The following is a 26,306-nucleotide window of genomic DNA, read 5'->3' on the forward strand; positions in this document are numbered from 1 at the left end:
GGTAGTAGTTTTGGAATTGTTAGCTAGGTTACTCGTTGGTTATTACTGCATTGTCGGAACTAGAAGCACAAGCATTTCGCTACACTCGCATCAACATCTGCTAACCATGTGTATGTGACAAATAAAATTTGATTTGATTTGATTTACAGTATTTCAAAACCATCATTTTCAGTTCAAACAAATACTGACTGCTACTCACAAGCATAACATCAGTTCAGTGACACAGCACTGTACCCTAGTGGAAGTCCCAGTGCTTGCATGTGAATATTGCCTTGCACTTAACTGGGCAGCATTGTTCCTATGTCCCTAGGTGGAGGAATGGATGGGTAGATTGGCAGACTCCCATTGGACGAAAACAATGGTTAGTAGTGCAAAGCATTTAGCGGCACCGAGCTCCTAAAGCCTATGCCTCCTCACCACATTCCCCTGACTAGCATCACGCACATTACTGAAAGACTGGAAGAAGCATATTCAAATCAAATCAAATTTTATTTGTCACATACACATGGTTAGCAGATGTTAATGCGAGTGTAGCGAAATGCTTGTGCTTCTAGTTCCGACAATGCAGTGATAACCAACAAGTAATCTAACTAACAATTCCAAAACTACTGTCTTATACACAGTGTAAGGGGATAAGGAACATGTACATAAGGATATATGAATGAGTGATGGTACAGAGCAGCATACAGTAGATGGTATCGAGTACAGTATATACATATGAGATGAGTGTGTAGACAAAGTAAACAAAGTGGCATAGTTAAAGTGGCTAGTGATACATGTGTTACATAAGGATGCAGTCGATGATGTAGAGTACAGTATATACATATGCATATGAGATGAATAATGTAGGGTAAGTAACATTATATAAGGTAGCATTGTTTAAAGTGGCTAGTGATATATTTACATCATTTCCCATCAATTCCCATTATTAAAATGGCTGGAGTTGGGTCAGTGTCAATGACAGTGTGTTGGCAGCAGCCACTCAGTGTTAGTGGTGGCTGTTTAACAGTCTGATGGCCTTGAGATAGAAGCTGTTTTTCAGTCTCTCGGTCCCAGCTTTGATGCACCTGTACTGACCTCGCCTTCTGGATGATAGCGGGGTGAACAGGCAGTGGTTCGGGTGGTTGATGTCCTTGATGATCTTTATGGCCTTCCTGTAACAACGGGTGGTGTAGGTGTCCTGGAGGGCAGGTAGTTTGCCCCCAGTGATGCGTTGTGCAGTCCTCACTACCCTCTGGAGAGCCTTACGGTTGAGGGCGGAGCAGTTGCCGTACCAGGCGGTGATACAGCCCGCCAGGATGCTCTCGATTGTGCATCTGTAGAAGTTTGTGAGTGCTTTTGGTGACAAGCTGAATTTCTTCAGCCTCCTGAGGTTGAATAGGCGCTGCTGCGCCTTCTTCACGACGCTGTCAGTGTGAGTGGACCAATTCAGTTTGTCTGTAATGTGTATGCCGAGGAACTTAAAACTAGCTACCCTCTCCACTACTGTTCCATCGATGTGGATAGGGGGGTGTTTCCTGAAGTCCACAATCATCTCCTTAGTTTTGTTGACGTTGAGTGTGAGGTTATTTTCCTGACACCACACTCCGAGGGCCCTCACCTCCTCCCTGTAGGCCGTCTCGTCGTTGTTGGTAATCAAGCCTACCACTGTTGTGTCGTCCGCAAACTTGATGATTGAGTTGGAGGCGTGCGTGGCCACGCAGTCGTGGGTGAACAGGGAGTACAGGAGAGGGCTCAGAACGCACCCTTGTGGGGCCCCCGTGTTGAGGATCAGCGGGGAGGAGATGTTGTTGCCTACCCTCACCACCTGGGGGCGGCCCGTCAGGAAGTCCAGTACCCAGTTGCACAGGGTGGGGTCGAGACCCAGGGTCTCGAGCTTGATGACGAGCTTGGAGGGTACTATGGTGTTGAATGCCGAGCTGTAGTCGATGAACAGCATTCTCACATAGGTATTCCTCTTGTCCAGGTGGGTTAGGGCAGTGTGCAGTGTGGTTGAGATTGCATCGTCTGTGGACCTATTTGGGCGGTAAGCAAATTGGAGTGGGTCTAGGGTGTCAGGTAGGGTGGAGGTGATATGGTCCTTGACTAGTCTCTCAAAGCACTTCATGATGACGGAAGTGAGTGCTACGGGGCGGTAGTCGTTTAGCTCAGTTACCTTAGCTTTCTTGGGAACAGGAACAATGGTGGCCCTCTTGAAGCATGTGGGAACAGCAGACTGGTATAGGGATTGATTGAATATGTCCGTAAACACACCGGCCAGCTGGTCTGCGCATGCTCTGAGGGCGCGGCTGGGGATGCCGTCTGGGCCTGCAGCCTTGCGAGGGTTAACACGTTTAAATGTCTTACTCACCTCAGCTGCAGTGAAGGAGAGACCGCATGTTTCCGTTGCAGGCCGTGTCAGTGGCACTGTATTGTCCTCAAAGCGGGCAAAAAAGTTATTTAGTCTGCCTGGGAGCAAGACATCCTGGTCCGTGACTGGGCTGGATTTCATCTTGTAGTCCGTGATTGACTGTAGACCCTGCCACATGCCTCTTGTGTCTGAGCCATTGAATTGAGATTCCACTTTGTCTCTGTACTGACGCTTAGCTTGTTTAATAGCCTTACGGAGGGAATAGCTGCACTGTTTGTATTCAGTCATGTTGCCAGACACCTTGCCCTGATTAAAAGCAGTGGTTCGCGCTTTCAGTTTCACGCGAATGCTGCCATCAATCCACGGTTTCTGGTTAGGGAATGTTTTTATCATTGCTATGGGAACGACATCTTCGACGCACGTTCTAATGAACTCGCACACCGAATCAGCGTATTCGTCAATATTCCCATCTGACGCAATACGAAACATGTCCCAGTCCACGTGATGGAAGCAGTCTTGGAGTGTAGAGTCAGCTTGGTCTGACCAGCGTTGGACAGACCTCAGCGTGGGAGCCTCTTGTTTTAATTTCTGCCTGTAGGCAGGGATCAGCAAAATGGAGTCGTGGTCAGCTTTCCCGAAAGGGGGGTGGGGCAGGGCCTTATATGCGTCGCGGAAGTTAGAGTAACAATGATCCAAGGTTTTACCACCCCTGGTTGCGCAATCGATATGCTGATAAAATTTAGGGAGTCTTGTTTTCAGATTGGCTTTGTTAAAATCCCCAGCTACAATGAATGCAGCCTCCGGATAAATGTTTTCCAGTTTGCAAAGAGTTAAATAAAGTTTGTTCAGAGCCATCGATGTGTCTGCTTGGGGGGGGATATATACGGCTGTGATTATAATCGAAGAGAATTCTCTTGGAAGATAATGCGGTCTACATTTGATTGTGAGGAATTCTAAATCAGGTGAACAGAAGGATTTGAGTTCCTGTATGTTTCCTTCATCACACCATGTCCCGTTAGTCATGAGGCATACGCCCCCGCCACTCTTCTTACCAGAGAGATGTTTGTTTCTGTCGGCGCGATGCGTGGAGAAACCCGTTGGCTGCACCGCCCTGGATAGCGTTTTCCCAGTAAGCCATGTCTCCGTAAAGCAAAGAACGTTGCAGTCTCTGATGTCCCTCTGGAATACCACCCTTGCTCGGATTTCATCAACCTTGTTGTCGAGAGACTGGACATTGGCAAGAAGAATACTGGGAAGTGGTGCGCGATGTGCCCTTTTTCGGAGTCTGACCAGAACACCGCCGCGTTTCCCTCTTTTTCGGAGTCGTTTCCTTGGGTCGCTGCATGCGATCCATTCCGTTGTCCTGTTTGTAAGGCAGAACACAGGATCCGCGTCGCGGAAAACATATTCTTGGTCGTACTGATGGTGAGTTGACGCTGATCTTATATTCAGTAGTTCTTCTCGACTGTATGTAATGAAACCTAAGATGACCTGGGGTACTAATGTAAGAAATAACACGTAAAAAAACAAAAAACTGCATAGTTTCCTAGGAACGCGAAGCGAGGCGGCCATCTCAGTCGGCGCCGGAAGTCGGGTATTCTACACTATGCCTGTAAGAGAAAGAGTGGGATTGTGCATGTGTGTTTATTGTAATACTGTGTGTGTGTGCGTGTGCGTGCGTGCGTGTGTGTGTGTGTGCGTGTGTTGCAGAGATCGATAACAGATCTCTAAATTAAAATAGCACAATCAAACATCAATAACAAGCTTCCGGGATACATATTCCAGAGCTAAAACGGTATGATGGAACGTCTATGTAAAGCAAGCACAACATCACAGTATGATCTCTGGTTTTGATGAGGGCAGAATCCCAAAATAAACATCTCTGAATGGGTTTCAAAGGCAATAGCTCAGTGACGGATGAAACCTATCAACTGATTACTTCAATGTATTATGGCCTGCCATTTCTGTCTGTCTTCCCGGTCTACAAGAACTCACAGACTGTTAACGCTAACCCGTTTCCACACCCAGCCACACACTCTCTAGGATCTATATTTAACTCGGTTTGTGTTGGAGCGGGCGGTGTGTCAGAGGGTTGATGATTGTGCATATGAGGTAGGAGCTCAGTGTCATTTTCCAACAAGTCCTCTAAATATAGCCTGGTTAAAGGCAGCATGGAGCCGAGCGGGTGGTGACCTAGTCCAATTGAACTACAGACTGCTCTGGTCCCGCTGTTATCCCGTCAGCTGTTCCTCTTTTCCTTTTTTTTGTTGGTGTGTATCTGTGTCTTGGTACCACTTGTGTTTTGGTGGGAAGGAAGGGGTGAGTTGTAAAATGCTTTATCTGATGATTGCTAGTGTTGTTTATTGGACATGGGCACATTTTCTGTACTAGGTGACATTTGAGGATATGGTATATTCAAATATTGTACAATATGTATAATATGACATTAGTCGAACAAATTAGGGTGTTAGAGATTTGCCCAGTGCTTGGCACAGGGACTGTTTATCTGTGAACGGGCCACTGCTTTTTTGCAAGTCACAACTTTGTGATTTGCAACAGGGAGTCAGTCAGCCAGAGGCGATGGATCAGTCAGAGGGGCTATTGAGCAGGAGTGGTATAAACAGTCCTGACCCCCTGGTATGAGAGGCCTATCTGATGTTACAAGACTACATCAACTATATGACCGCAAAGCCCGACGGCCATGTAGGGCCACCTCCTACAGCCACGGCAGCAGCCCTTCCCCATGTTGGGGACCAGCTGCTCATTAGGCTCCCCATCTTCTTCATGGGCTAGCCACGCGTCTTCCAGGATGTGACTGAGATCTCAGCCTGCCCCATGCTCACTGCCATCCTAGACAAGCACTTTGCACCCACCAACCCCCGGAGGACAGAGGCGAGACCTGGCCTGGAGCGCAGTGCTGTCTGTGTATGTGCTGACTGGCCAGATGGCCCTGCACTGCCTCCAGAGTGGCTTTGACGGAATAGTGCCTCAGTTTAAGGAGTGTGTGGGGGGTTATGTGGAGAGGGTCATCTGTCCAGAGATTAGGGACAAGGGTGGTGTCAGGACCCGGTTACAAACCCGGGTCTCCGGAGTGAGAAACAGTCACTTAACCAACTGAGCCACGAATAGTTGGCAGAACCCAGAAGATGAGGCAGACACAGCAGTACTTGAGACGGTGTATTTAATGAAGTAAAAAGTGAAGTTCTTCAGGAAAACATGTAACTCCACAACCTCAAAAGTAATTCCACAAGAACAAAGGTAATCCTCCAAGACAAAAAGGTAAATCCACAAGGTGGAAGGTAAAGCACAAAAAGCCTAAAAAAAATACTCAAAAACAAACAAACAAGAACAAATAAAAAAATTCCACAAGAGAGTCCACCGGGATCAACAAGAGTTCACAGAGTACTAGGGCTGGGTGCTAACATACAAACACAGAGCAAAGAACAGAGGAAAACAAAGGGTTTAAATACAATCAGGGGAAACGAGGCACAGGTGCAAATAATAATGGGGATCAAGGGAAAACAAAAGGTCAAAAGGCACAATGGGGGCATCTAGTGACCAAAAACCGGAACAACCCTGGCCAAATCCTGACAGGTGGATTGGTAAGTTCACTGGTCAAGTTTCTTCACTGGCATAGTAAGACTAGGCTACAGTTTAACATTGGGTTACGTTGTACTGTTGTGGGTGTTGTTGTGAATCTTGCATTCTAACTCCCCGGATCTAATCATGTTTTCTGTTGTTGGTAGACAGGCTTTGTGTGCCACTTTGGGCAGAAGCAGGACTTGGAGGCCCAGGTGAAGAATGTGTGTTGCTGGACTCTTGCTATTGGTCACCAGCATCTTATCCTATTTCCTGTGGAAACAAAACAATTGCTTAAACAACACCCCCACCTAGTGACCACAATCAGATAGCTCAAAAAGTCTGCTTTGTGAATAAATATTTCCCCAAAGCTTCTAATTTCCAAACACATCTCAATGACCCACTATCCCCTATTTTAAACCATTGAAGTGTGCAATAACAGTAGTTTTTTAAAACAATAACATCAACAATGCACAGCATACATGCACATCATGTGTAATCATGTATATGTAACTTAAAACCTCTGAATCATAATGGTAATAAACATGATCTCAGTAATAGCTTTTTTCACAAGTATGGCGTCCATTAGTACAAAACTCAAAACAGATCATCAAAAAAGCAGTTGTTTCAAAGCTCTAAGCACATTTTCAATTGACTATGTACAACACACAAAATCATACAGTCACTGTTTCATCTAGAAATACGTTTCACATTCAAATAAAATAAAAATGTATTGGTCACATACACATGGCTAGCAGATGTTATTGCGAGTGTAGCGAAATGCTTGTGCTTCTAGTTCTACCAATATCTAACAAGTAATCTAAAATTCCACAACTACCTCACACACACAAATCTAAGTAAAGGGATGGGATAAGAATACATATGTATAAATACTGTTGAAGCTGGAAGTTTACATACACCTTAGCCAAGTACATTTAAACTCAGTTTTTCACAATTCCTGACATTTAATCCCAGTAAAAATTCCCTGTTTTAGGTCAGTTAGGATCACCACTTTATATTAAGAAAGTGAAATGTCAGAATAATAGTAGAGAGAATGATTATTTCACCTTTTATTTCTTTCATCACATTCCCAGTGGGTCAGAAATTTACATACACTCAATTAGTATTTGGTAGCATCTCCTTCAAATTGTTTAACTTGGGTCCTACGTTTTGGGTAACATTCCACAAGCTTCCCACAATAAGTTGGGTGAATTTGGCCCATTCTTCCTGACAGAGCTGGTGTAACTGAGTCAGGTTTGTTGGCCTCCTTGTTCGCACACGCCTTTTCAGTTCTGCCCACAAATTTTCTATTGGATTGAGGTCAGGACTTTGTGATAGCCACTCCAATATCTTAACTTTGTTGTCCTTAAGCCATTTTGCCACAACTTTGAAAGTATGCTTGGGTAAAAGATGGTGACAAAGAACATGGCTGAAGTTTTACATTGTCCCAACCAATTGTGCTATTTTGTTATTTTCTAACTTATTGTGTACATAATGTTGCTGCCACCATCTTCTATGAAAAGCGATTACTCACCGCGGACTGGAAGAAACTTTTTCCTTTAACGAGTTTGGCGAGTCTGGCGAGAAGGATATCCTACTTTCACTAGAACAGGCCCAGATCTACGCCTTTCGCGTGAAGAAATTATGCTGGAAAAGGAGTCCCAGATAGGGCATCCTTCTGAAAATCCAGAGGTGAGCGAGTAAACTCCCAAACTTCCATTCTTCTTGCTAACGTGCAATCATTGGAAAATAAAATTGATGACCTACAATTAAGATTATCCTACCAATGGGACATTAAAAACTGTAACATCTTATTTTTCACCGAGTTGTGGCTGAACAGAGATACGGACAACATAGAGCTAGCGGGATTTTCCATGCACCCCGGCAGAACAGAGACGCTTCCTGTGGTAAGACGAGGGGTGGGGGTGTGTGTCTTTTTGTCAATAACAGCTGGTGCGCGATGTCTAATATTAAAGAAGTCTTGAGGTATTGCTCGCCTGAGGTAGAGTACCTTATATAAGATGATGTAAATGCACTATCTACCAAGAGAGTTCTCATCTGTATTATTCGTAGCCGTCTATTTACCACCAGAAAATGACGCTGGCACAAAGACTGCTCTCGACCAACACTAGAAGGCCATAAACAAAGAAGAAAATGCTCACCCAGAAGCGGCGCTACCAGTGGCCGGGGACTTTAATGCAGGGAAACTTAAATCAGTTTTACCAAATTTTTACCAGCATGTGCAACCAGGAAGAAAAAAACATCCTAGACCACCTTTACTCCAGACACAGAGATGCATGCAAAGCTCTCCCCCGTCCTCCATTTGGCCAATCTGACCATAATTATATCCTCCTGATTCCTGCTTACAAGCTAAAACTAAAGCAGGAAGTACCAGTGACTTGGGGGGGGATATATACGGCTGTGATTATAATCGAAGAGAATTCTCTTGGAAGATAATGCGGTCTACATTTGATTGTGAGGAATTCTAAATCAGGTGAACAGAAGGATTTGAGTTCCTGTATGTTTCCTTCATCACACCATGTCCCGTTAGTCATGAGGCATACGCCCCCGCCACTCTTCTTACCAGAGAGATGTTTGTTTCTGTCGGCGCGATGCGTGGAGAAACCCGTTGGCTGCACCGCCCTGGATAGCGTTTTCCCAGTAAGCCATGTCTCCGTAAAGCAAAGAACGTTGCAGTCTCTGATGTCCCTCTGGAATGCCACCCTTGCTCGGATTTCATCAACCTTGTTGTCGAGAGACTGGACATTGGCAAGAAGAATACTGGGAAGTGGTGCGCGATGTGCCCTTTTTCGGAGTCTGACCAGAACACCGCCGCGTTTCCCTCTTTTTCGGAGTCGTTTCCTTGGGTCGCTGCATGCGATCCATTCCGTTGTCCTGTTTGTAAGGCAGAACACAGGATCCGCGTCGCGGAAAACATATTCTTGGTCATACTGATGGTGAGTTGACGCTGATCTTATATTGAGTAGTTCTTCTCGACTGTATGTAATGAAACCTAAGATGACCTGGGGTACTAATGTAAGAAATAACACGTAAAAAAACAAAAAACTGCATAGTTTCCTAGGAACGCGAAGCGAGGCGGCCATCTCAGTCGGCGCCGGAAGTCGAGTATTCTACACTATGCCTGTAAGAGAAAGAGTGGGATTGTGCATGTGTGTTTATTGTAATACTGTGTGTGTGTGCGTGTGCGTGCGTGCGTGTGTGTGTGCGTGTGTTGCAGAGATCGATAACAGATCTCTAAATTAAAATAGCACAATCAAACATCAATAACAAGCTTCCGGGATACATATTCCAGAGCTAAAACGGTATAATGGAACGTCTATGTAAAGCAAGCACAACATCACAGTATGATCTCTGGTTTTGATGAGGGCAGAATCCCAAAATAAACATCTCTGAATGGGTTTCAAAGGCAATAGCTCAGTGACGGATGAAACCTATCAACTGATTACTTCAATGTATTATGGCCTGCCATTTCTGTCTGTCTTCCCCGGTCTACAAGAACTCACAGACTGTTAACGCTAACCCGTTTCCACACCCAGCCACACACTCTCTAGGATCTATATTTAACTCGGTTTGTGTTGGAGCGGGGCGGTGTGTCAGAGGGTTGATGATTGTGCATATGAGGTAGGAGCTCAGTGTCATTTTCCAACAAGTCCTCTAAATATAGCCTGGTTAAAGGCAGCATGGAGCCGAGCGGGTGGTGACCTAGTCCAATTGAACTACAGACTGCTCTGGTCCCGCTGTTATCCCGTCAGCTGTTCCTCTTTTCCTTTTTTTTGTTGGTGTGTATCTGTGTCTTGGTACCACTTGTGTTTTGGTGGGAAGGAAGGGGTGAGTTGTAAAATGCTTTATCTGATGATTGCTAGTGTTGTTTATTGGACATGGGCACATTTTCTGTACTAGGTGACATTTGAGGATATGGTATATTCAAATATTGTACAATATGTATAATATGACATTAGTCGAACAAATTAGGGTGTTAGAGATTTGCCCAGTGCTTGGCACAGGGACTGTTTATCTGTGAACGGGCCACTGCTTTTTTGCAAGTCACAACTTTGTGATTTGCAACAGGGAGTCAGTCAGCCAGAGGCGATGGATCAGTCAGAGGGGCTATTGAGCAGGAGTGGTATAAACAGTCCTGACCCCCTGGTATGAGAGGCCTATCTGATGTTACAAGACTACATCAACTATATGACCGCAAAGCCCGACGGCCATGTAGGGCCACCTCCTACAGCCACGGCAGCAGCCCTTCCCCATGTTGGGGACCAGCTGCTCATTAGGCTCCCCATCTTCTTCATGGGCTAGCCACGCGTCTTCCAGGATGTGACTGAGATCTCAGCCTGCCCCATGCTCACTGCCATCCTAGACAAGCACTTTGCACCCACCAACCCCCGGAGGACAGAGGCGAGACCTGGCCTGGAGCGCAGTGCTGTCTGTGTATGTGCTGACTGGCCAGATGGCCCTGCACTGCCTCCAGAGTGGCTTTGACGGAATAGTGCCTCAGTTTAAGGAGTGTGTGGGGGGTTATGTGGAGAGGGTCATCTGTCCAGAGATTAGGGACAAGGGTGGTGTCAGGACCCGGTTACAAACCCGGGTCTCCGGAGTGAGAAACAGTCACTTAACCAACTGAGCCACGAATAGTTGGCAGAACCCAGAAGATGAGGCAGACACAGCAGTACTTGAGACAGTGTATTTAATGAAGTAAAAAGTGAAGTTCTTCAGGAAAACATGTAACTCCACAACCTCAAAAGTAATTCCACAAGAACAAAGGTAATCCTCCAAGACAAAAAGGTAAATCCACAAGGTGGAAGGTAAAGCACAAAAAGCCTAAAAAAAATACTCAAAAACAAACAAACAAGAACAAATAAAAAAATTCCACAAGAGAGTCCACCGGGATCAACAAGAGTTCAAAGAGTACTAGGGCTGGGTGCTAACATACAAACACAGAGCAAAGAACAGAGGAAAACAAAGGGTTTAAATACAATCAGGGGAAACGAGGCACAGGTGCAAATAATAATGGGGATCAAGGGAAAACAAAAGGTCAAAAGGCACAATGGGGGCATCTAGTGACCAAAAACCGGAACAACCCTGGCCAAATCCTGACAGGTGGATTGGTAAGTTCACTGGTCAAGTTTCTTCACTGGCATAGTAAGACTAGGCTACAGTTTAACATTGGGTTACGTTGTACTGTTGTGGGTGTTGTTGTGAATCTTGCATTCTAACTCCCCGGATCTAATCATGTTTTCTGTTGTTGGTAGACAGGCTTTGTGTGCCACTTTGGGCAGAAGCAGGACTTGGAGGCCCAGGTGAAGAATGTGTGTTGCTGGACTCTTGCTATTGGTCACCAGCATCTTATCCTATTTCCTGTGGAAACAAAACAATTGCTTAAACAACACCCCCACCTAGTGACCACAATCAGATAGCTCAAAAAGTCTGCTTTGTGAATAAATATTTCCCCAAAGCTTCTAATTTCCAAACACATCTCAATGACCCACTATCCCCTATTTTAAACCATTGAAGTGTGCAATAACAGTAGTTTTTTTAAAACAATAACATCAACAATGCACAGCATACATGCACATCATGTGTAATCATGTATATGTAACTTAAAACCTCTGAATCATAATGGTAATAAACATGATCTCAGTAATAGCTTTTTTCACAAGTATGGCGTCCATTAGTACAAAACTCAAAACAGATCATCAAAAAAGCAGTTGTTTCAAAGCTCTAAGCACATTTTCAATTGACTATGTACAACACACAAAATCATACAGTCACTGTTTCATCTAGAAATACGTTTCACATTCAAATAAAATAAAAATGTATTGGTCACATACACATGGCTAGCAGATGTTATTGCGAGTGTAGCGAAATGCTTGTGCTTCTAGTTCTACCAATATCTAACAAGTAATCTAAAATTCCACAACTACCTCACACACACAAATCTAAGTAAAGGGATGGGATAAGAATACATATGTATAAATACTGTTGAAGCTGGAAGTTTACATACACCTTAGCCAAGTACATTTAAACTCAGTTTTTCACAATTCCTGACATTTAATCCCAGTAAAAATTCCCTGTTTTAGGTCAGTTAGGATCACCACTTTATATTAAGAAAGTGAAATGTCAGAATAATAGTAGAGAGAATGATTATTTCACCTTTTATTTCTTTCATCACATTCCCAGTGGGTCAGAAATTTACATACACTCAATTAGTATTTGGTAGCATCTCCTTCAAATTGTTTAACTTGGGTCCTACGTTTTGGGTAACATTCCACAAGCTTCCCACAATAAGTTGGGTGAATTTGGCCCATTCTTCCTGACAGAGCTGGTGTAACTGAGTCAGGTTTGTTGGCCTCCTTGTTCGCACACGCCTTTTCAGTTCTGCCCACAAATTTTCTATTGGATTGAGGTCAGGACTTTGTGATAGCCACTCCAATATCTTAACTTTGTTGTCCTTAAGCCATTTTGCCACAACTTTGAAAGTATGCTTGGGTAAAAGATGGTGACAAAGAACATGGCTGAAGTTTTACATTGTCCCAACCAATTGTGCTATTTTGTTATTTTCTAACTTATTGTGTACATAATGTTGCTGCCACCATCTTCTATGAAAAGCGATTACTCACCGCGGACTGGAAGAAACTTTTTCCTTTAACGAGTTTGGCGAGTCTGGCGAGAAGGATATCCTACTTTCACTAGAACAGGCCCAGATCTACGCCTTTCGCGTGAAGAAATTATGCTGGAAAAGGAGTCGCAGATAGGGCATCCTTCTGAAAATCCAGAGGTGAGCGAGTAAACTCCCAAACTTCCATTCTTCTTGCTAACGTGCAATCATTGGAAAATAAAATTGATGACCTACAATTAAGATTATCCTACCAATGGGACATTAAAAACTGTAACATCTTATTTTTCACCGAGTTGTGGCTGAACAGAGATACGGACAACATAGAGCTAGCGGGATTTTCCATGCACCCCGGCAGAACAGAGACGCTTCCTGTGGTAAGACGAGGGGTGGGGGTGTGTGTCTTTTTGTCAATAACAGCTGGTGCGCGATGTCTAATATTAAAGAAGTCTTGAGGTATTGCTCGCCTGAGGTAGAGTACCTTATATAAGATGATGTAAATGCACTATCTACCAAGAGAGTTCTCATCTGTATTATTCGTAGCCGTCTATTTACCACCAGAAAATGACGCTGGCACAAAGACTGCTCTCGACCAACACTAGAAGGCCATAAACAAAGAAGAAAATGCTCACCCAGAAGCGGCGCTACCAGTGGCCGGGGACTTTAATGCAGGGAAACTTAAATCAGTTTTACCAAATTTTTACCAGCATGTGCAACCAGGAAGAAAAAAACATCCTAGACCACCTTTACTCCAGACACAGAGATGCATGCAAAGCTCTCCCCCGTCCTCCATTTGGCCAATCTGACCATAATTATATCCTCCTGATTCCTGCTTACAAGCTAAAACTAAAGCAGGAAGTACCAGTGACTCACTCAATACGGAAGTGGTCAGATGACGCGGATGCAGACTGGAAAATGTTCCGGGATTCATCCAATGGCATTGAGGAATACACCACCTCAGTCATCGGCTTCATCAATAAGTGCATCGATGACATCGTCCCCACAGTGACTGTACGTACATATCCCAACCAAAAGCCATGGATTGAAGGCAACATCCACATCGAGCTAAAGGCTAGAGCTGCCGCTTTCAAGGAGTGGGAGACTAATCCGGACTCTTATGAGAAATTCCGCTATGCCCTCAGACGAACCATCAAACAAGCAAAGCATCAATACAGGATTGAGATTGAATCCTACTACACTGGCTCTGATGCTCGTCGGATGTGGCATGGCTTGAAAACTATTACAGACTACAACGGGAAACCCAGACACGAGTTGCCCAGTGATGTGAGTCTACCAGATGAGCTAAATACCTTTTATGCTCGCTTCGAGGCAAGCAACACTGAAGCATGCACGAGGGCACCAGCTTGCGTGATGACTGTGTAATAACGCTCTCGGTAGCCGATGTGAACAACATTCACAAAGCCGCTGGGCCAGACGGATTACCGGGACCTGTATTCAAAGCATGCGCGGACCAACTGTCAAGTGTCTTCACTGACATTTTCAACCTCTCCCTGACCGAGTCTGTAATACCTACATGTTTCAAGCAGACCACCATAGTCCCTGTGCCCAAGGAAGCGAAAGTAATCTGCCTAAATGATTACCGCCCCGTGACACTCAGGTCGGTAGCAATGAAGTGCTTTGAAAGGCTGGCCATGGCTCACATCAACAGCATCTTCCTGGACACCCTAGACCCACTCCAATTCACATACTGCCCCAACAGATCCACAGATGACGCAATCTCAATCGCACTCCACACTGCCCTTTCTCACCTGGACAAAAGGATTACCTATGTGAGAATGCTGTTCATTGACTACAGCTCAGCGTTCAACACCATAGTGCCCACGAAGCTCATCACTAAGCTACGGACTCTGTGACTAAACACCTCTCTCTGTAACTGGATCCTGGACTTCCTGACGGGCCGCCCCCAGGTGGTAAGAGTAGGCAACAACACCTCTGCCACGCTGATCCTTAACACTGGGGCCCCTCAGGGGTGTGTACTTAGTCCCTTTCTGTATTCCCTGTTCACCCATGACTGTGTTGCCAAACACGACTCCAACATCATCATTAAGTTTGCTGACCACGCAACAGTGGTAGGCCTGATCATCGACAACGATGACACAGCCTATAGGGAGGAGGTCAGAGCACTGGCAGTGTGGTGCCAGGACAACAACTTCTCCCTCAACGTGATCAAGACTAAGGAGTTGATCGTGGACTACAGTAAAAGGCAGGCAGAACAGGCTCCCATAAACATTGATGGGACTGTAGTGGAGCGGGTCGAGAGTTTCAAGTTCCTTGGTGTCCACATCCCCAATGAACTATCATGTTCCAAACATACCAAGATAATCGTGAAGAGGGCACGACAAAACCTTTTCCCCCTCAGGAGACTGAAAACATTTGGCATGGGTACCTAGATCCTCAAAAGGTTCTACAACTGCAACATCGAGAGGATCCTGACCGGTTGCCTCACCGCCTGGTATGGCAACTGCTCGGTATCTGACCGTAAGGCACTACAGAGGGTAGTGCGAATGGCCCAATACATCACAGGGGCCAAGCTTCCTGCCATCCAGGACCTATATAATAGGCGGTGTCAGAGGAAAGCCCATAAAACTGTCAGAGACTCCAGTCACCCAAGTTATAGACTGTTTTCTCTGCTACCGCACCGCAAGCGGTACCGGAGCGCCAAGTCTAGGACCAAAAGGCCCCTCAACAGCTTCTACCCCCAAGCCATAAGACTGATGAACAATTCATAAAATCGCCACCGGACCATTTACATTGATCCCCCCCCCCGGCTCCCTTTTGTACATTCACTGTTTGTTTGTTACTTATGCATAGTCACTTTGCCCCCACCTATGTACAGATTTCTACCCCCACACACTGACTCGCAACCGGTGCCCCCAGTATATAGCCTGCGGTTGTGGGCAGTGCAGTTGCCGTACCAGCCGGTGATGCAGCCCGACAGGATGCTCTCAATTGTGCATCTGTAACAGTTTGTGAGGGTTTTAGGTGACAAGCCAAATTTCTTCAGCCTCCTGAGGTTGAAGAGACGCTGTTGGGCCTTCTTCACCACACTGTATGTGTGGACCATTTCAGTTTGTCCGTGATATGTACGCCGAGGAACTTAAAACTTTCCACCTTCTCCACTGCTGTCCTGTCGATGTGGATAGGGGGGTGCTCCCTCTGCTGTTTCCTGAAGTCTACAATCATCTCTTTTGTTTGACACTACACTCTGAGTGCTATCACCTCCTCCATATAAGCTGTCTCGTCGTTGTTGGTGATCAAGCACACTACAGTTGTGTCATCTGTAAATGTGATGATCGAGTTGGAGGAGTGCATGGCCATGCAGTCATGGGTGAACAGGGAGTTTTGCAATACAATACATGCATAAGTACAATACTATAAAATACAATAAACAATTACATTACCGGTGGAAGATGTATGATTTCCATCCCCATGAGCGTACCACCCTCCTTCAGGCCGTGGATGAGGTTTGCAATGATTTCAATCCAGATCTGCCAGGCTTGGATTCAAACATGCCAAAAGTTTTTTTCCCAGGTGCATGAACAATGAGGGCATTTACTGCAATGTTGATGATAAGCTATGGCCAAATGCTCAAGACAGCCTTGATTAAAACTAGTGCCTGTTAAACATTCTGTCTTTCATTTATTTCATCTGATTACATTACACCTATGTTGTAATGATATCGGAAGAATATATATATCTTTTTGCATCAATGCTTGTGAAAGATTAATTCAATGATCAAACCTTCGACCACAAATGGGATAAAAAATAATGTATATGTGATGTTCAGTAGATTGTGAAAACAGTGTAATGTACTGTAATTTACAGGACTGTAGCATACTACATTCAAATGCTTAAAAAATAAACATGTATCTTACATTTTTTGCTATTGGTTGTTAAAATAACAAAATGTAGAAGATATTATGTTGTGTTTTGGTTTTTACACCAATGTCCTCATTATACACTGAACAAAATTATAAACGCAACATGTAAAGTGTTGGTGCCATGTTTCATGAACTGAAATAAAAAAATCCCTAAATTGTACATACGCACAGAAATGCTTACTTCTTACATTGACAGGTGTGGCATATCAAGAAGCTGATTAAACAGCATGATCATTACACAGGTGCAGCTTGAGCTGTGGACAATAAAATGCCACTTTAAAACAGGCAGTTTTGTCACACAACATAATACCACAGATGTATCAAGTTTTGAGGGATCGTGCAATTGGCATGCTGACTACAGGAATGTCGCCCAAAGCTGTTGCCAGAGAATTGAATATTAATTTCTCTACCATAAAATGTTGTTTTCGAGAAGTTGGCAGTACATCCAACCAGCCTCACAAAGATGTCTACATACAAAATGAATGCACAATGAAAGGTTTTGAAAGTAAGACTGGCTGCGTACTTGTAAAAGTAGTACCAAAGCGATATATATTTTTTTTATGTGCCAGAGGGTGGAAGAATATTTTAATAGTTATCACGAGGTGTTGCTGGGCAGGATGAACACGTCACAGACAGGGATAATATTGCCTGACAGGCAGGTACTGAACTTTGCTCTGTAGACGTTGACATATAACAGTTTCAGGGATCAACAAAGATATAATAGACTCACAGTATTAACCGGCCAGCGAGTTTACAACAGAATCCTAATTCTATTCAGGAGAGATAAGCTTTTCAATCTGCATATCAGGTGTCCGCATTAGGACATACAAAACTGAAAATGCCAAATCCAGCTGAATGTTTTCTTCTTTGGATTGTCAAATTCAACCTATGGCTACATAATGACTGTACAGACATTCTAATGTGTGTCATGCGACACATTTGTCAGCCAAATGAACAATAAACTTCATTATGATACATGTATGCTTATGCTTGTGTGTGCCAACATCAAAATAGACATATAAGGAACTAAATAGGGACTACGAAATATCACTGTTTGCCAATTTTCTGTGAAGATCACATAGGATAGAAGTCTTTAGATAACTAGCAGGGTTATTAGTTTTACAGTGCATGTTGTCAGACTAAATCATAGCTTGCATAACTACAATTCCAAACATTTAAAACAAACATGCCATGAGCTTAGCTCGCTAAGATTTCAGAGGCATGGCAAAACAAATCTTTGAGCACATGACTGTGCTCAGGAACTGTAGCCACTCATCTTACGGTGTACAGAAAACCTACAGGAATGTCAATTATGGGGTTTCATAAAAGCACCAGCAGACCAGCTGCTCTACATTTATATATAGAACTGTTTAAGCAATAATGCCCCCGGGGGGTATATAGCCAATATACCATGGTTAAGGGCTGTTCTTGTGCACGATGCAACGCGGAGTGCCTGGAGCCATTCTATATACCACAAACCCCCAAGGTGCCTTATTGCTATTATAAACTAGTTAACATGATTAGAGCTGTAAAAATGAACGTTTTATCATACCAGTGGTATATGGTCTGATATTCCAAGGCTGTCAGCCAATCAGCACTCAGGGCTCAAACCACCCAATTTATGATGCATATTGTTACCATAAAGGTAAAAAAAAAAAAATTACCATGTAAAGAGGTAAAGATTGTTGCCAATAAAAAATAAATAAACTGTATGCTTAGTCCAATTTGTAAGTCGCTCTGGATAAGAGCGTCTGCTAAATGACTTAAATGTAAATGTAGTTGAATAACTGGAGAATGGCAGAAGTGTATTATTGGGTATTTTAATTATTGAAAAATAGTAATAATTGAATCAAGGGAAACAGCACTTTAAACATAAGAAATTTTATTGACATGTTTCTGTACAGACAAGAAATGACAGTAATAGCAGAGATGACAAAACAAAAACGGACAGATAATGGAACACTGGAAAGGTTGAGACTGACATGTCAGTGAACACAGCTTGGAAGAGCACAATTACACAAACATTTAGGCCAGCTCCTCTTCTCCCTCCTCCTCAAACTCTCCCTCCTCCTCAGCGGTGGCGTCCTGGTACTGCTGGTACTCAGACACCAGGTCGTTCATGTTGCTCTCTGCCTCAGTGAACTCCATCTCGTCCATACCCTCACCTGTGTACCAATGGAGGAAAGCCTTACGCCTGAACATGGCTGTGAACTGCTCGGAGATACGCTTGAACAGCTCCTGGATTGCTGTGCTGTTGCCAATGAAGGTGGCGGCCATCTTGAGGCCACGCGGGGGAATGTCGCAGACGGCGGTCTTGACGTTGTTGGGGATCCATTCAACGAAGTAGCTGCTGTTCTTGTTCTGCACGTTCAGCATCTGCTCGTCTACCTCCTTCATGGACATTCGCCCGCGGAAGATGGCAGCCACTGTAAGGTAGCGTCCGTGGCGGGGGTCGCAGGCGGCCATCATGTTCTTGGCGTCGAACATCTGCTGGGTGAGCTCGGGAACAGTGAGGGAGCGGTACTGCTGGCTTCCCCTGCTTGTGAGGGGGGCAAACCCGGGCATGAAGAAGTGGAGGCGGGGGAAGGGCACCATGTTGACGGCCAGCTTGCGGAGGTCAGCATTCAGCTGTCCTGGGAACCGCAGGCAGGTTGTGACGCCGCTCATTGTGGCCGACACCAGGTGGTTGAGGTCACCGTAGGAGGGAGTAGTGAGTTTCAGGGTACGGAAGCAGATGTCGTAGAGTGCCTCGTTGTCAATACAGAAGGTCTCGTCAGTGTTTTCCACTAGCTGGTGGACTGACAGGGTGGCATTGTAGGGCTCCACCACAGTGTCTGATACTTTGGGTGAGGGCACCACGCTGAAGGTGTTCATGATGCGGTCGGGGTACTCTTCACGGATCTTGCTGATGAGCAGGGTGCCCATGCCAGAGCCAGTTCCACCTCCCAGGGAGTGGGTGAGCTGGAAGCCCTGCAGACAGTCACAGCTCTCTGCCTCCTTCCTCACAACATCCAGGACTGAGTCCACCAGCTCAGCTCCCTCTGTGTAGTGGCCCTTGGCCCAGTTGTTTCCAGCACCACTCTGGCCTGCAAAACAAGAGATGTGTAAATCATCTCTTTTCTTTGGTGACATCATCTACAGTATCTTGCATCATAATTCAAAAAGTAAAATAATAAGCAAAGGGACCTACCGAACACAAAGTTGTCGGGTCTAAAGATCTGGCCGAAGGGTCCGGATCTCACAGAGTCCATGGTCCCTGGCTCCAAGTCGACAAGCACAGCGCGGGGCACGTATTTACCACCTAGACAACCACGAGGCAAAGAAAGGTCAATGGCAGAACCACACATATTAAATTGGGAAGTATAACAGAACGTAATGAATGTGGTAATAAAGTAGACAAACAAGGCTTACCTGAGGCTTCATTGTAGTATACGTTAATCCTATCGAGCTGGAGGTCACTGTCCCCATGGTATGTACCAGTTGGGTCAATGCCATGCTCGTCACTGATCACCTCCCAGAACTGCAAGAGGAGCATTAGGTTTAAGTCTAGAGCGCACAATATTAGCTAAGCTAATATGCCATTCAAAGTGGGATCCATCCATCAAATGCATGTAAATAAATACCATTACACTGGTAGGCATATGCCATTATTACATAGGTTCAATATTCTCATTTGACCACCCCGTTGGATCAAATCTACTTTATTGCATTTAACGTTAGATAGGCCCACACACGTTTTTGAGTTAGGCATCTGGAATGAAAACCTCCCTCCAATACAATTCCGCGCGCGCGGCATGACTTCCGATTGGCTGAAACGCACCAGTTGTAGTTTTGAAATGCTCAAATACGTCACTTGCTGAAACGCAGCCCACATCCGCCAGAAAAACGGGCGGGGCACGCGCTCAATGAATCGAAAAAAAGTGTAGGCCATAATGTTCCGTTGAACAAATGTCAAATTCTTTCATTTTTTTGGAGGGTAAGAATTCTTATGTATATTAAGACAACCGAATTGTATTCACTACTGAAGCGAGTAGTTGTAATATGGCCATGTTATTTGGCATCTGAACTACTTCCCATTTTGCGCATTGCAGTAGGTCGGTAAATTATGGTAATCCATAGGCCCACGTATATTCATATTTAATCGATCATTTTGATATCGTTAATACAAATGTTTAAAAAAATGACATTTCTTAATACCCATTCTCATGTGTATTGACTTCCTCGCTAATACAGTGTCAAGATTTCGAGACCAAATCAAACCGGTCGAATAAAAATATACAGAAGTGCATAAATAACACCAATGCTCTTTTCATTTGTACACAACAAACAAACCAATCAATGGGTTAGGAATATAATTAACAGTAATTTTCATTAACAATACAGTTCTTTGGGTGGGGTTAACTGGACACATACAAAGAACCGGCGATTTTACGCACGCCTATATCGCACGAGTTGCACCAAATTCATTAAAAAATATATATAATTGTACAAACCTTAGCTCCGATCTGGTTTCCACACTGTCCAGCCTGAAGATGCACAATTTCCCTCATTTTTACTTTGACTGTAGAACAACTCTTATGCGAATAAAACCAGTTCTATCCTTTCTTAGACTGCGCTGAAAGAATGTGCTCCCACGCTATATAAGAAGAACTTTGTGCCCTCCCCTTAAATTCCATGTCACCAAATCTGAAACATTTATTGGCTAATGCTTATCAGACCCAGTTATTGACACACTTCTACACCAATCGTATTCATAAAGAATGAGTTTCGTTGGCCTGTTCTTTCTGTCATTCAAACTGAACGCAAACGTGTGATTCTCACATAATCTTGAAGACAGGTCCTACTTCCTTTATGCCGGCGAAAATCGTATCTCCTTTTAAACTATAAATTCTAACGATATTTTGTCCAATAAACGGCACAGATTTTACATGATTAAGAGAGACATCCGTTAACTCCAAAAAAAATACGTGAAACGTTTTCACATTAAATGGTAAAACTACGAAATACCTCACCAATTTATTCCAAGTCCACGTGGCTCATTGTTACTTTGTAACCATTCATGGCATTATTTTTTTTTGTTGCTTCGTGGTGGTAAAAGGCAGCTATTTCGTATTAAGATGTACATTTTGTTATAGAACATGTATCCAACTAAATATTATATGTGTTCTGTCAAGAAAGTGATCTAATATGTTATCGAACAGATGCCAGTTATTTTGTTATCTAATATAATAATCTAAATGCAAGAGGCTACAGCCTGTGGCACCTGGCCGGAAACATTCTATGAGATTATAGTTACCCATAGTCATTTATATCCCCAATTCTCAGTGTTATTGTTGTTACATATTTCTGATTATGGGCGACTCCCTTTTTGCGCACTGTTAAACATGGCTGCCTGGGCTGTGTCAGGTGCGACACACAGACCACTTGGCTGCTGCTTTCCCCTTAAAGACCACAGTGTGAACTTCATCACAGGATTATCATACATAAAGCTAGAAGAAATCCTGCATTTACATAGCCTATTATTTGGAATTAATCCATGTCTGATAATATAATGTGTCTCTATGCAAATGCCAATGGCAGACTCTGACCTGTGAACCAAAGTATCCGGCTCCTTAGTATGTATTACTGTTCACAAGATAGTCTAGTCATAAAGTGACAAGACAGTCCAGTAAAATGTTTAAGATGCCATGTTAAATTGTATAAATCATTGTATTGGCAAAGTCTCAATTATATAATATAAAACAACAGGTGCATGGTGCAATGAAATAGCTCAAATCCAGTTTAGCATACACTATCGATCTCAACACCCCAGGGAGACAGCCACAGTCTGGAAGGATGACAGAACTGGGAGGGGTGCAGCAACAGGAGAGAGATAGTGGGCTTGGGAAGGGAGCAGTGCATGGCTGAGTCAGTGCTGGAATTAGGGCAGGGGGGCTTATTAATAGTTAAACTGTGTGCCAGGTGGAGAAGGCTTCTGTGACGCCAGCACTCATCAACTAATATAATAATAATAATATATGCCATTTAGCAGACGCTTTTATCCAAAGCGACTTACAGTCATGTGTGCATACATTCTACGTATGGGTGGTCCCGGGGATCGAACCCACTACCCTGGCGTTACAAGCGCCATGCTCTACCAACTGAGCTACACAGGACCACTGCATGGGCACAGAGCTGTGCGTTGGAGGACAGAGGAGCGACACCCTGTTTCTTTGTTAGTTATGAACGATATCCATTGAGCAGACCTTGATAGAGGACCTAGTTTGATGATAAAGGCCCACTTACAGCTCTTACCACTGTATGCATCACATGCATTTTCATGTAGATTAAGCCTTGAGATGGTTTGGGATGAGTTGGATCGCGGAGTGAAGGAAAAGCAGCCAACAAATGCTCAGCATATGTGGGATCTCCTTCAAGAATGTTGGAAAAGCATTCTTCATGAAGCTGGTTGAGATATTTTTTGATCTTTATTTAACTATGCAAGTCAGTTAGGAACAAATTCAGGGCAGAATGACAGATTTTTATTTAGTCAGTTCGGGGATTCGCTCTAGCAACCTTTCAGTTACTGGCCCAATGCTCTAACCACTAGGCTACCTGTGCCAAGAGTGTGCAAAGATGTCATCATGGCAGAGGGTGGCTAATTTGAAGAATCTGAATAATTTGTTTTAACAAGTTTTGGTTACTGCATTATTCCATATTTGTTATTTCATAGTTTTGATGTATTCTCTATCATTCTACAATGTAGAAAATAGTACATACATGCAGAATACTAGCCTAGACATATGCCTATGACTGCAGGCGGTGTTCAGTTGGGCTGGTGACAAATATGACCAACATGTAATCTGAATCTCAACCACAGTGTACTTTCAACTATAGTTTCATGGCCCCCTCCATTGTTCATACCCTGTTGTGGCCACAGTCACAGAGGACAGGGCACAGTCAGCTGGGTGTGTTAATAGTAACAAGGGGAAAACGGTGGGGCTTTCTTTGTTGGGGCTGACAGAAGAAGAGAAGAGACAAAAGTAATCAGTCACAAAGGCATTTCCATTAATAACATTCTACACAGTGGTAGCAGCTCATTATGGTTTCACACAATACTTCTCCCATACCATTCTCTGTCTGTCACATATATTATCCCCATTCTAGTTCTGTCTCAACCTAGCCTGTATCTTAGCCTTAGCTTCAATCGCAGTTAAAAGTAGCAGACAGAAAAGGGATGGGCCTATCCAACAATTGACAGCCTCAAGACAGGACTGCGGGAGTGACATTTCCTTTTCATCCAACCCATTTGTATCCCTCTGCAGTTGCTACTGCTCTGCAGTAAATTCATTATTCATCTGTGTGGAGGGGAATAGAATCTGACTGTACCCTGTGTGGTGTGCTGTCATTTGATGTGAGGCTGACAACAAGCTGAGTGTGTCTACTGTACATCCGCATAAAAGCACCTCCGAGTCGAAGGGAGGGTATTTGCTGGCCTCTTTGTGGACTTGGGTAGCAATTTTCTCAAATTTGACCATAATGATACCTCATTATCTGCTCACAGACAGCCTGGCTGTCCCACTAGACTAGAGCTCCCCAGAAGGTTGATGGTTAAATTGCCTTGTCCTGACTCTGCAGCTTTCCTGCATCTCCCCACCCTCTGCAGTATTGCACCCTATCCTCTCTGTGTACTGCCAGATAGTGTTGCAGTGGTGCATTATGCTACACCCATAGCAAAAGGATTAGGACATTGTAGATATAACAGAATCCGTGTTATATCTTTATTACTACATTTATTCTCAGGGTAGTGTGAGAAAGCGGAAGACAGAGCTGCACATCCACATTGTTTGCTCTTGGAATTGATCACCATAACAAAGAGACCATGACCATGCAAAAAAAGACTCCCAGGCAGAATGGAAATGCTAGCTAGTCCACACTATTCGCAGTCGGAATGTCATGTTGCTATCCAAGCACTGCGTCCTGACCGTTTTCTACCAGTGTAGAACACGTACACCCAAGGCAATTTATAAATGGATGCTGATTTGCTACAGCTTGACAGTGTACATATATCTAAAAGATTGTAAAGCACTTGCCACTCCCAGTCCTGCCCAGCTTCAAGAGCTAGCCAGCATATTGGTACAGACAGATGGTTACTTGTTACAAGAGGGTTCTCCCAACAGTTATTTGGGTGACATTTAGTAGTCTAAAACCAAAAATCAGAGGTGGTCTGTCCTGGCCTGCACTATACACTACAATTGTGGGTGGAATGGGGGGTGGGACTAATATTACAGGGCAGGTGTTGGACAGGAACAGCTGTGTCTCACAATTATCATGTACTGCACCTTTGTCTCACGTCTGCACTGATCGGTTGAGGGACGATCGTCGCATAGGAGTGACGCCATCTGGCGTGAGGCAGTGGTCCTGTACAGTATGTCTACTCAGGGACCCCAGTGATTCAGCCACAACTCTCCTCAGTATTTACATTCACTCTGAGACACAGTTACAAGAAATGGATGTCTGATAGATGCCCTATCTCTAAGTGTAGTAAACTGTATCACCATATCTGTCCTTAATAGTTTCATTATTGTAAGAGAGAGGGAGGGCACTCCTTCAATGGTGGGGTAGTAGGCTAGGCTGCAGTGTGAATAATGGAACAGTGCCCAGACGCAGAGAGGGTAGGTAATCCTTCTTCCATTGATTTTTCAGAGATTGACCATGCATGCTTGCCTTTAACTGTGCTTCTTTATTTGTCTCTATAGCTGGTCCCCTGGGAGAACAGTCAGTCAGGAAGCACAGCTGATGCTAATGCTGACGGACATTCAGCCCCAGACTATGCAGCACATCCACTGAGCTCACTGACGATGATGATGCGTACTCAGAGAACATAGTCAGCTGTGGCCCGGGGAAGTCCAGCCCTCCACTATGACACTTACCAAAACAGGCTTACAAAAACATCACATTACGGAGAATATACTATGCTGGTTATGTAGCGGGCTATCACTGCCACTGGCGGACTGACTGAGTGGGATGGTGGCTGAGATGGAAGGTAATGGGTGTGATTGAGGATGAGCCGGTACACTGGATCAATCTGGATTTATAACCTTCTGGAGGGTGCTAATGTAAAGCTTCTGCATCTGGGATTTTGAGATTAGAGTGAAAATACATCTTTTCATGACCTCTTGTAATAAATACTGGCCCACTAGAGGGCACTCAGAATAAGCCTCATATCTGATGTATGGTGCAATAGGTTGTGCCAGAGCAGATGTTGAGATGGTTCAAATCATTTTGAACAATACTGTCCATTCATTAATAAAGCAATTGCATGTACACTCTTTCAAGTCACTCTTTAATCAAATTAATATAGTCTCCCAATCAAATGTATTTTTCTCTGTGGAGTTTTTCTTCTCTTTTCTAAGGGCAGAGATGATCTCCAAATGGTTTAAATGAGCTCTGTGGTAGTGACATAGATTTGAATCATTCAATCAATGATTTCAATAAATAAATATTGCTTACCATTTATAGTGTTTATTGAAGCATATTGGACACAACTACATTCTCCCATAAGAAAAAAATCTCTGGGATAGTTTACGAACATGTACTCATTTGGTTTGATGATCTCTTTCAGAGGCCTTCCACTGGAGGCAGCTGCTAAGCAGTCCATTGTGTGTCTGACTCCAAACCCCTCCCTTATTCCACACCCACTTCCAACACTCCCTGAGAGCAATCACATACCAACCATCTACTGCCATCTACTGGCTGTATTGGAAACCATGGCTTTTTATGGATGATTGGAAGAAGACATCCCAGCACACTGGCATTCTTGTATGGGTGTATGGATTCATCTAAACAAATCCTA

At 44.1% G+C, this 26,306-nt stretch overlaps 1 protein-coding gene, 1 long non-coding RNA gene and 2 pseudogenes across 2 annotated transcripts; 3 read left to right on the forward strand and 1 right to left on the reverse strand.

Moving 5' to 3' along the window:
* Positions 1–4,930: 4,930 nt before the first annotated feature.
* Positions 4,931–6,244, forward strand: LOC124034909 (annotated as a pseudogene).
* A 3,795-nt stretch (positions 6,245–10,039) lies between these two features.
* On the forward strand, positions 10,040–11,353 carry LOC124034910 (annotated as a pseudogene).
* A 6,983-nt stretch (positions 11,354–18,336) lies between these two features.
* LOC124036141 (tubulin beta-1 chain) lies at positions 18,337–21,123 on the reverse strand. Its single transcript, XM_046350330.1, has 4 exons — positions 20,965–21,123; positions 19,883–19,991; positions 19,662–19,772; positions 18,337–19,557 (listed from the first exon to the last, which is right to left on the reverse strand). The coding sequence occupies exons 1-4, from the start codon at positions 21,019–21,021 to the stop codon at positions 18,497–18,499; spliced, it is 1,338 nt and encodes a 445-aa protein (XP_046206286.1). The 5' UTR covers positions 21,022–21,123; the 3' UTR covers positions 18,337–18,496.
* On the forward strand, positions 20,352–25,775 carry LOC124036152. The gene is made up of 2 exons (XR_006838873.1): positions 20,352–20,447; positions 25,210–25,775. It is a non-coding gene; the product is annotated as an uncharacterized LOC124036152 (long non-coding RNA).
* The last annotated feature ends 531 nt before the right edge of the window (positions 25,776–26,306 follow it).

The sequence above is a fragment of the Oncorhynchus gorbuscha genome, linkage group LG05 (assembly GCF_021184085.1).
Source record: "Oncorhynchus gorbuscha isolate QuinsamMale2020 ecotype Even-year linkage group LG05, OgorEven_v1.0, whole genome shotgun sequence".
Lineage (NCBI taxonomy): Eukaryota > Metazoa > Chordata > Actinopteri > Salmoniformes > Salmonidae > Oncorhynchus > Oncorhynchus gorbuscha.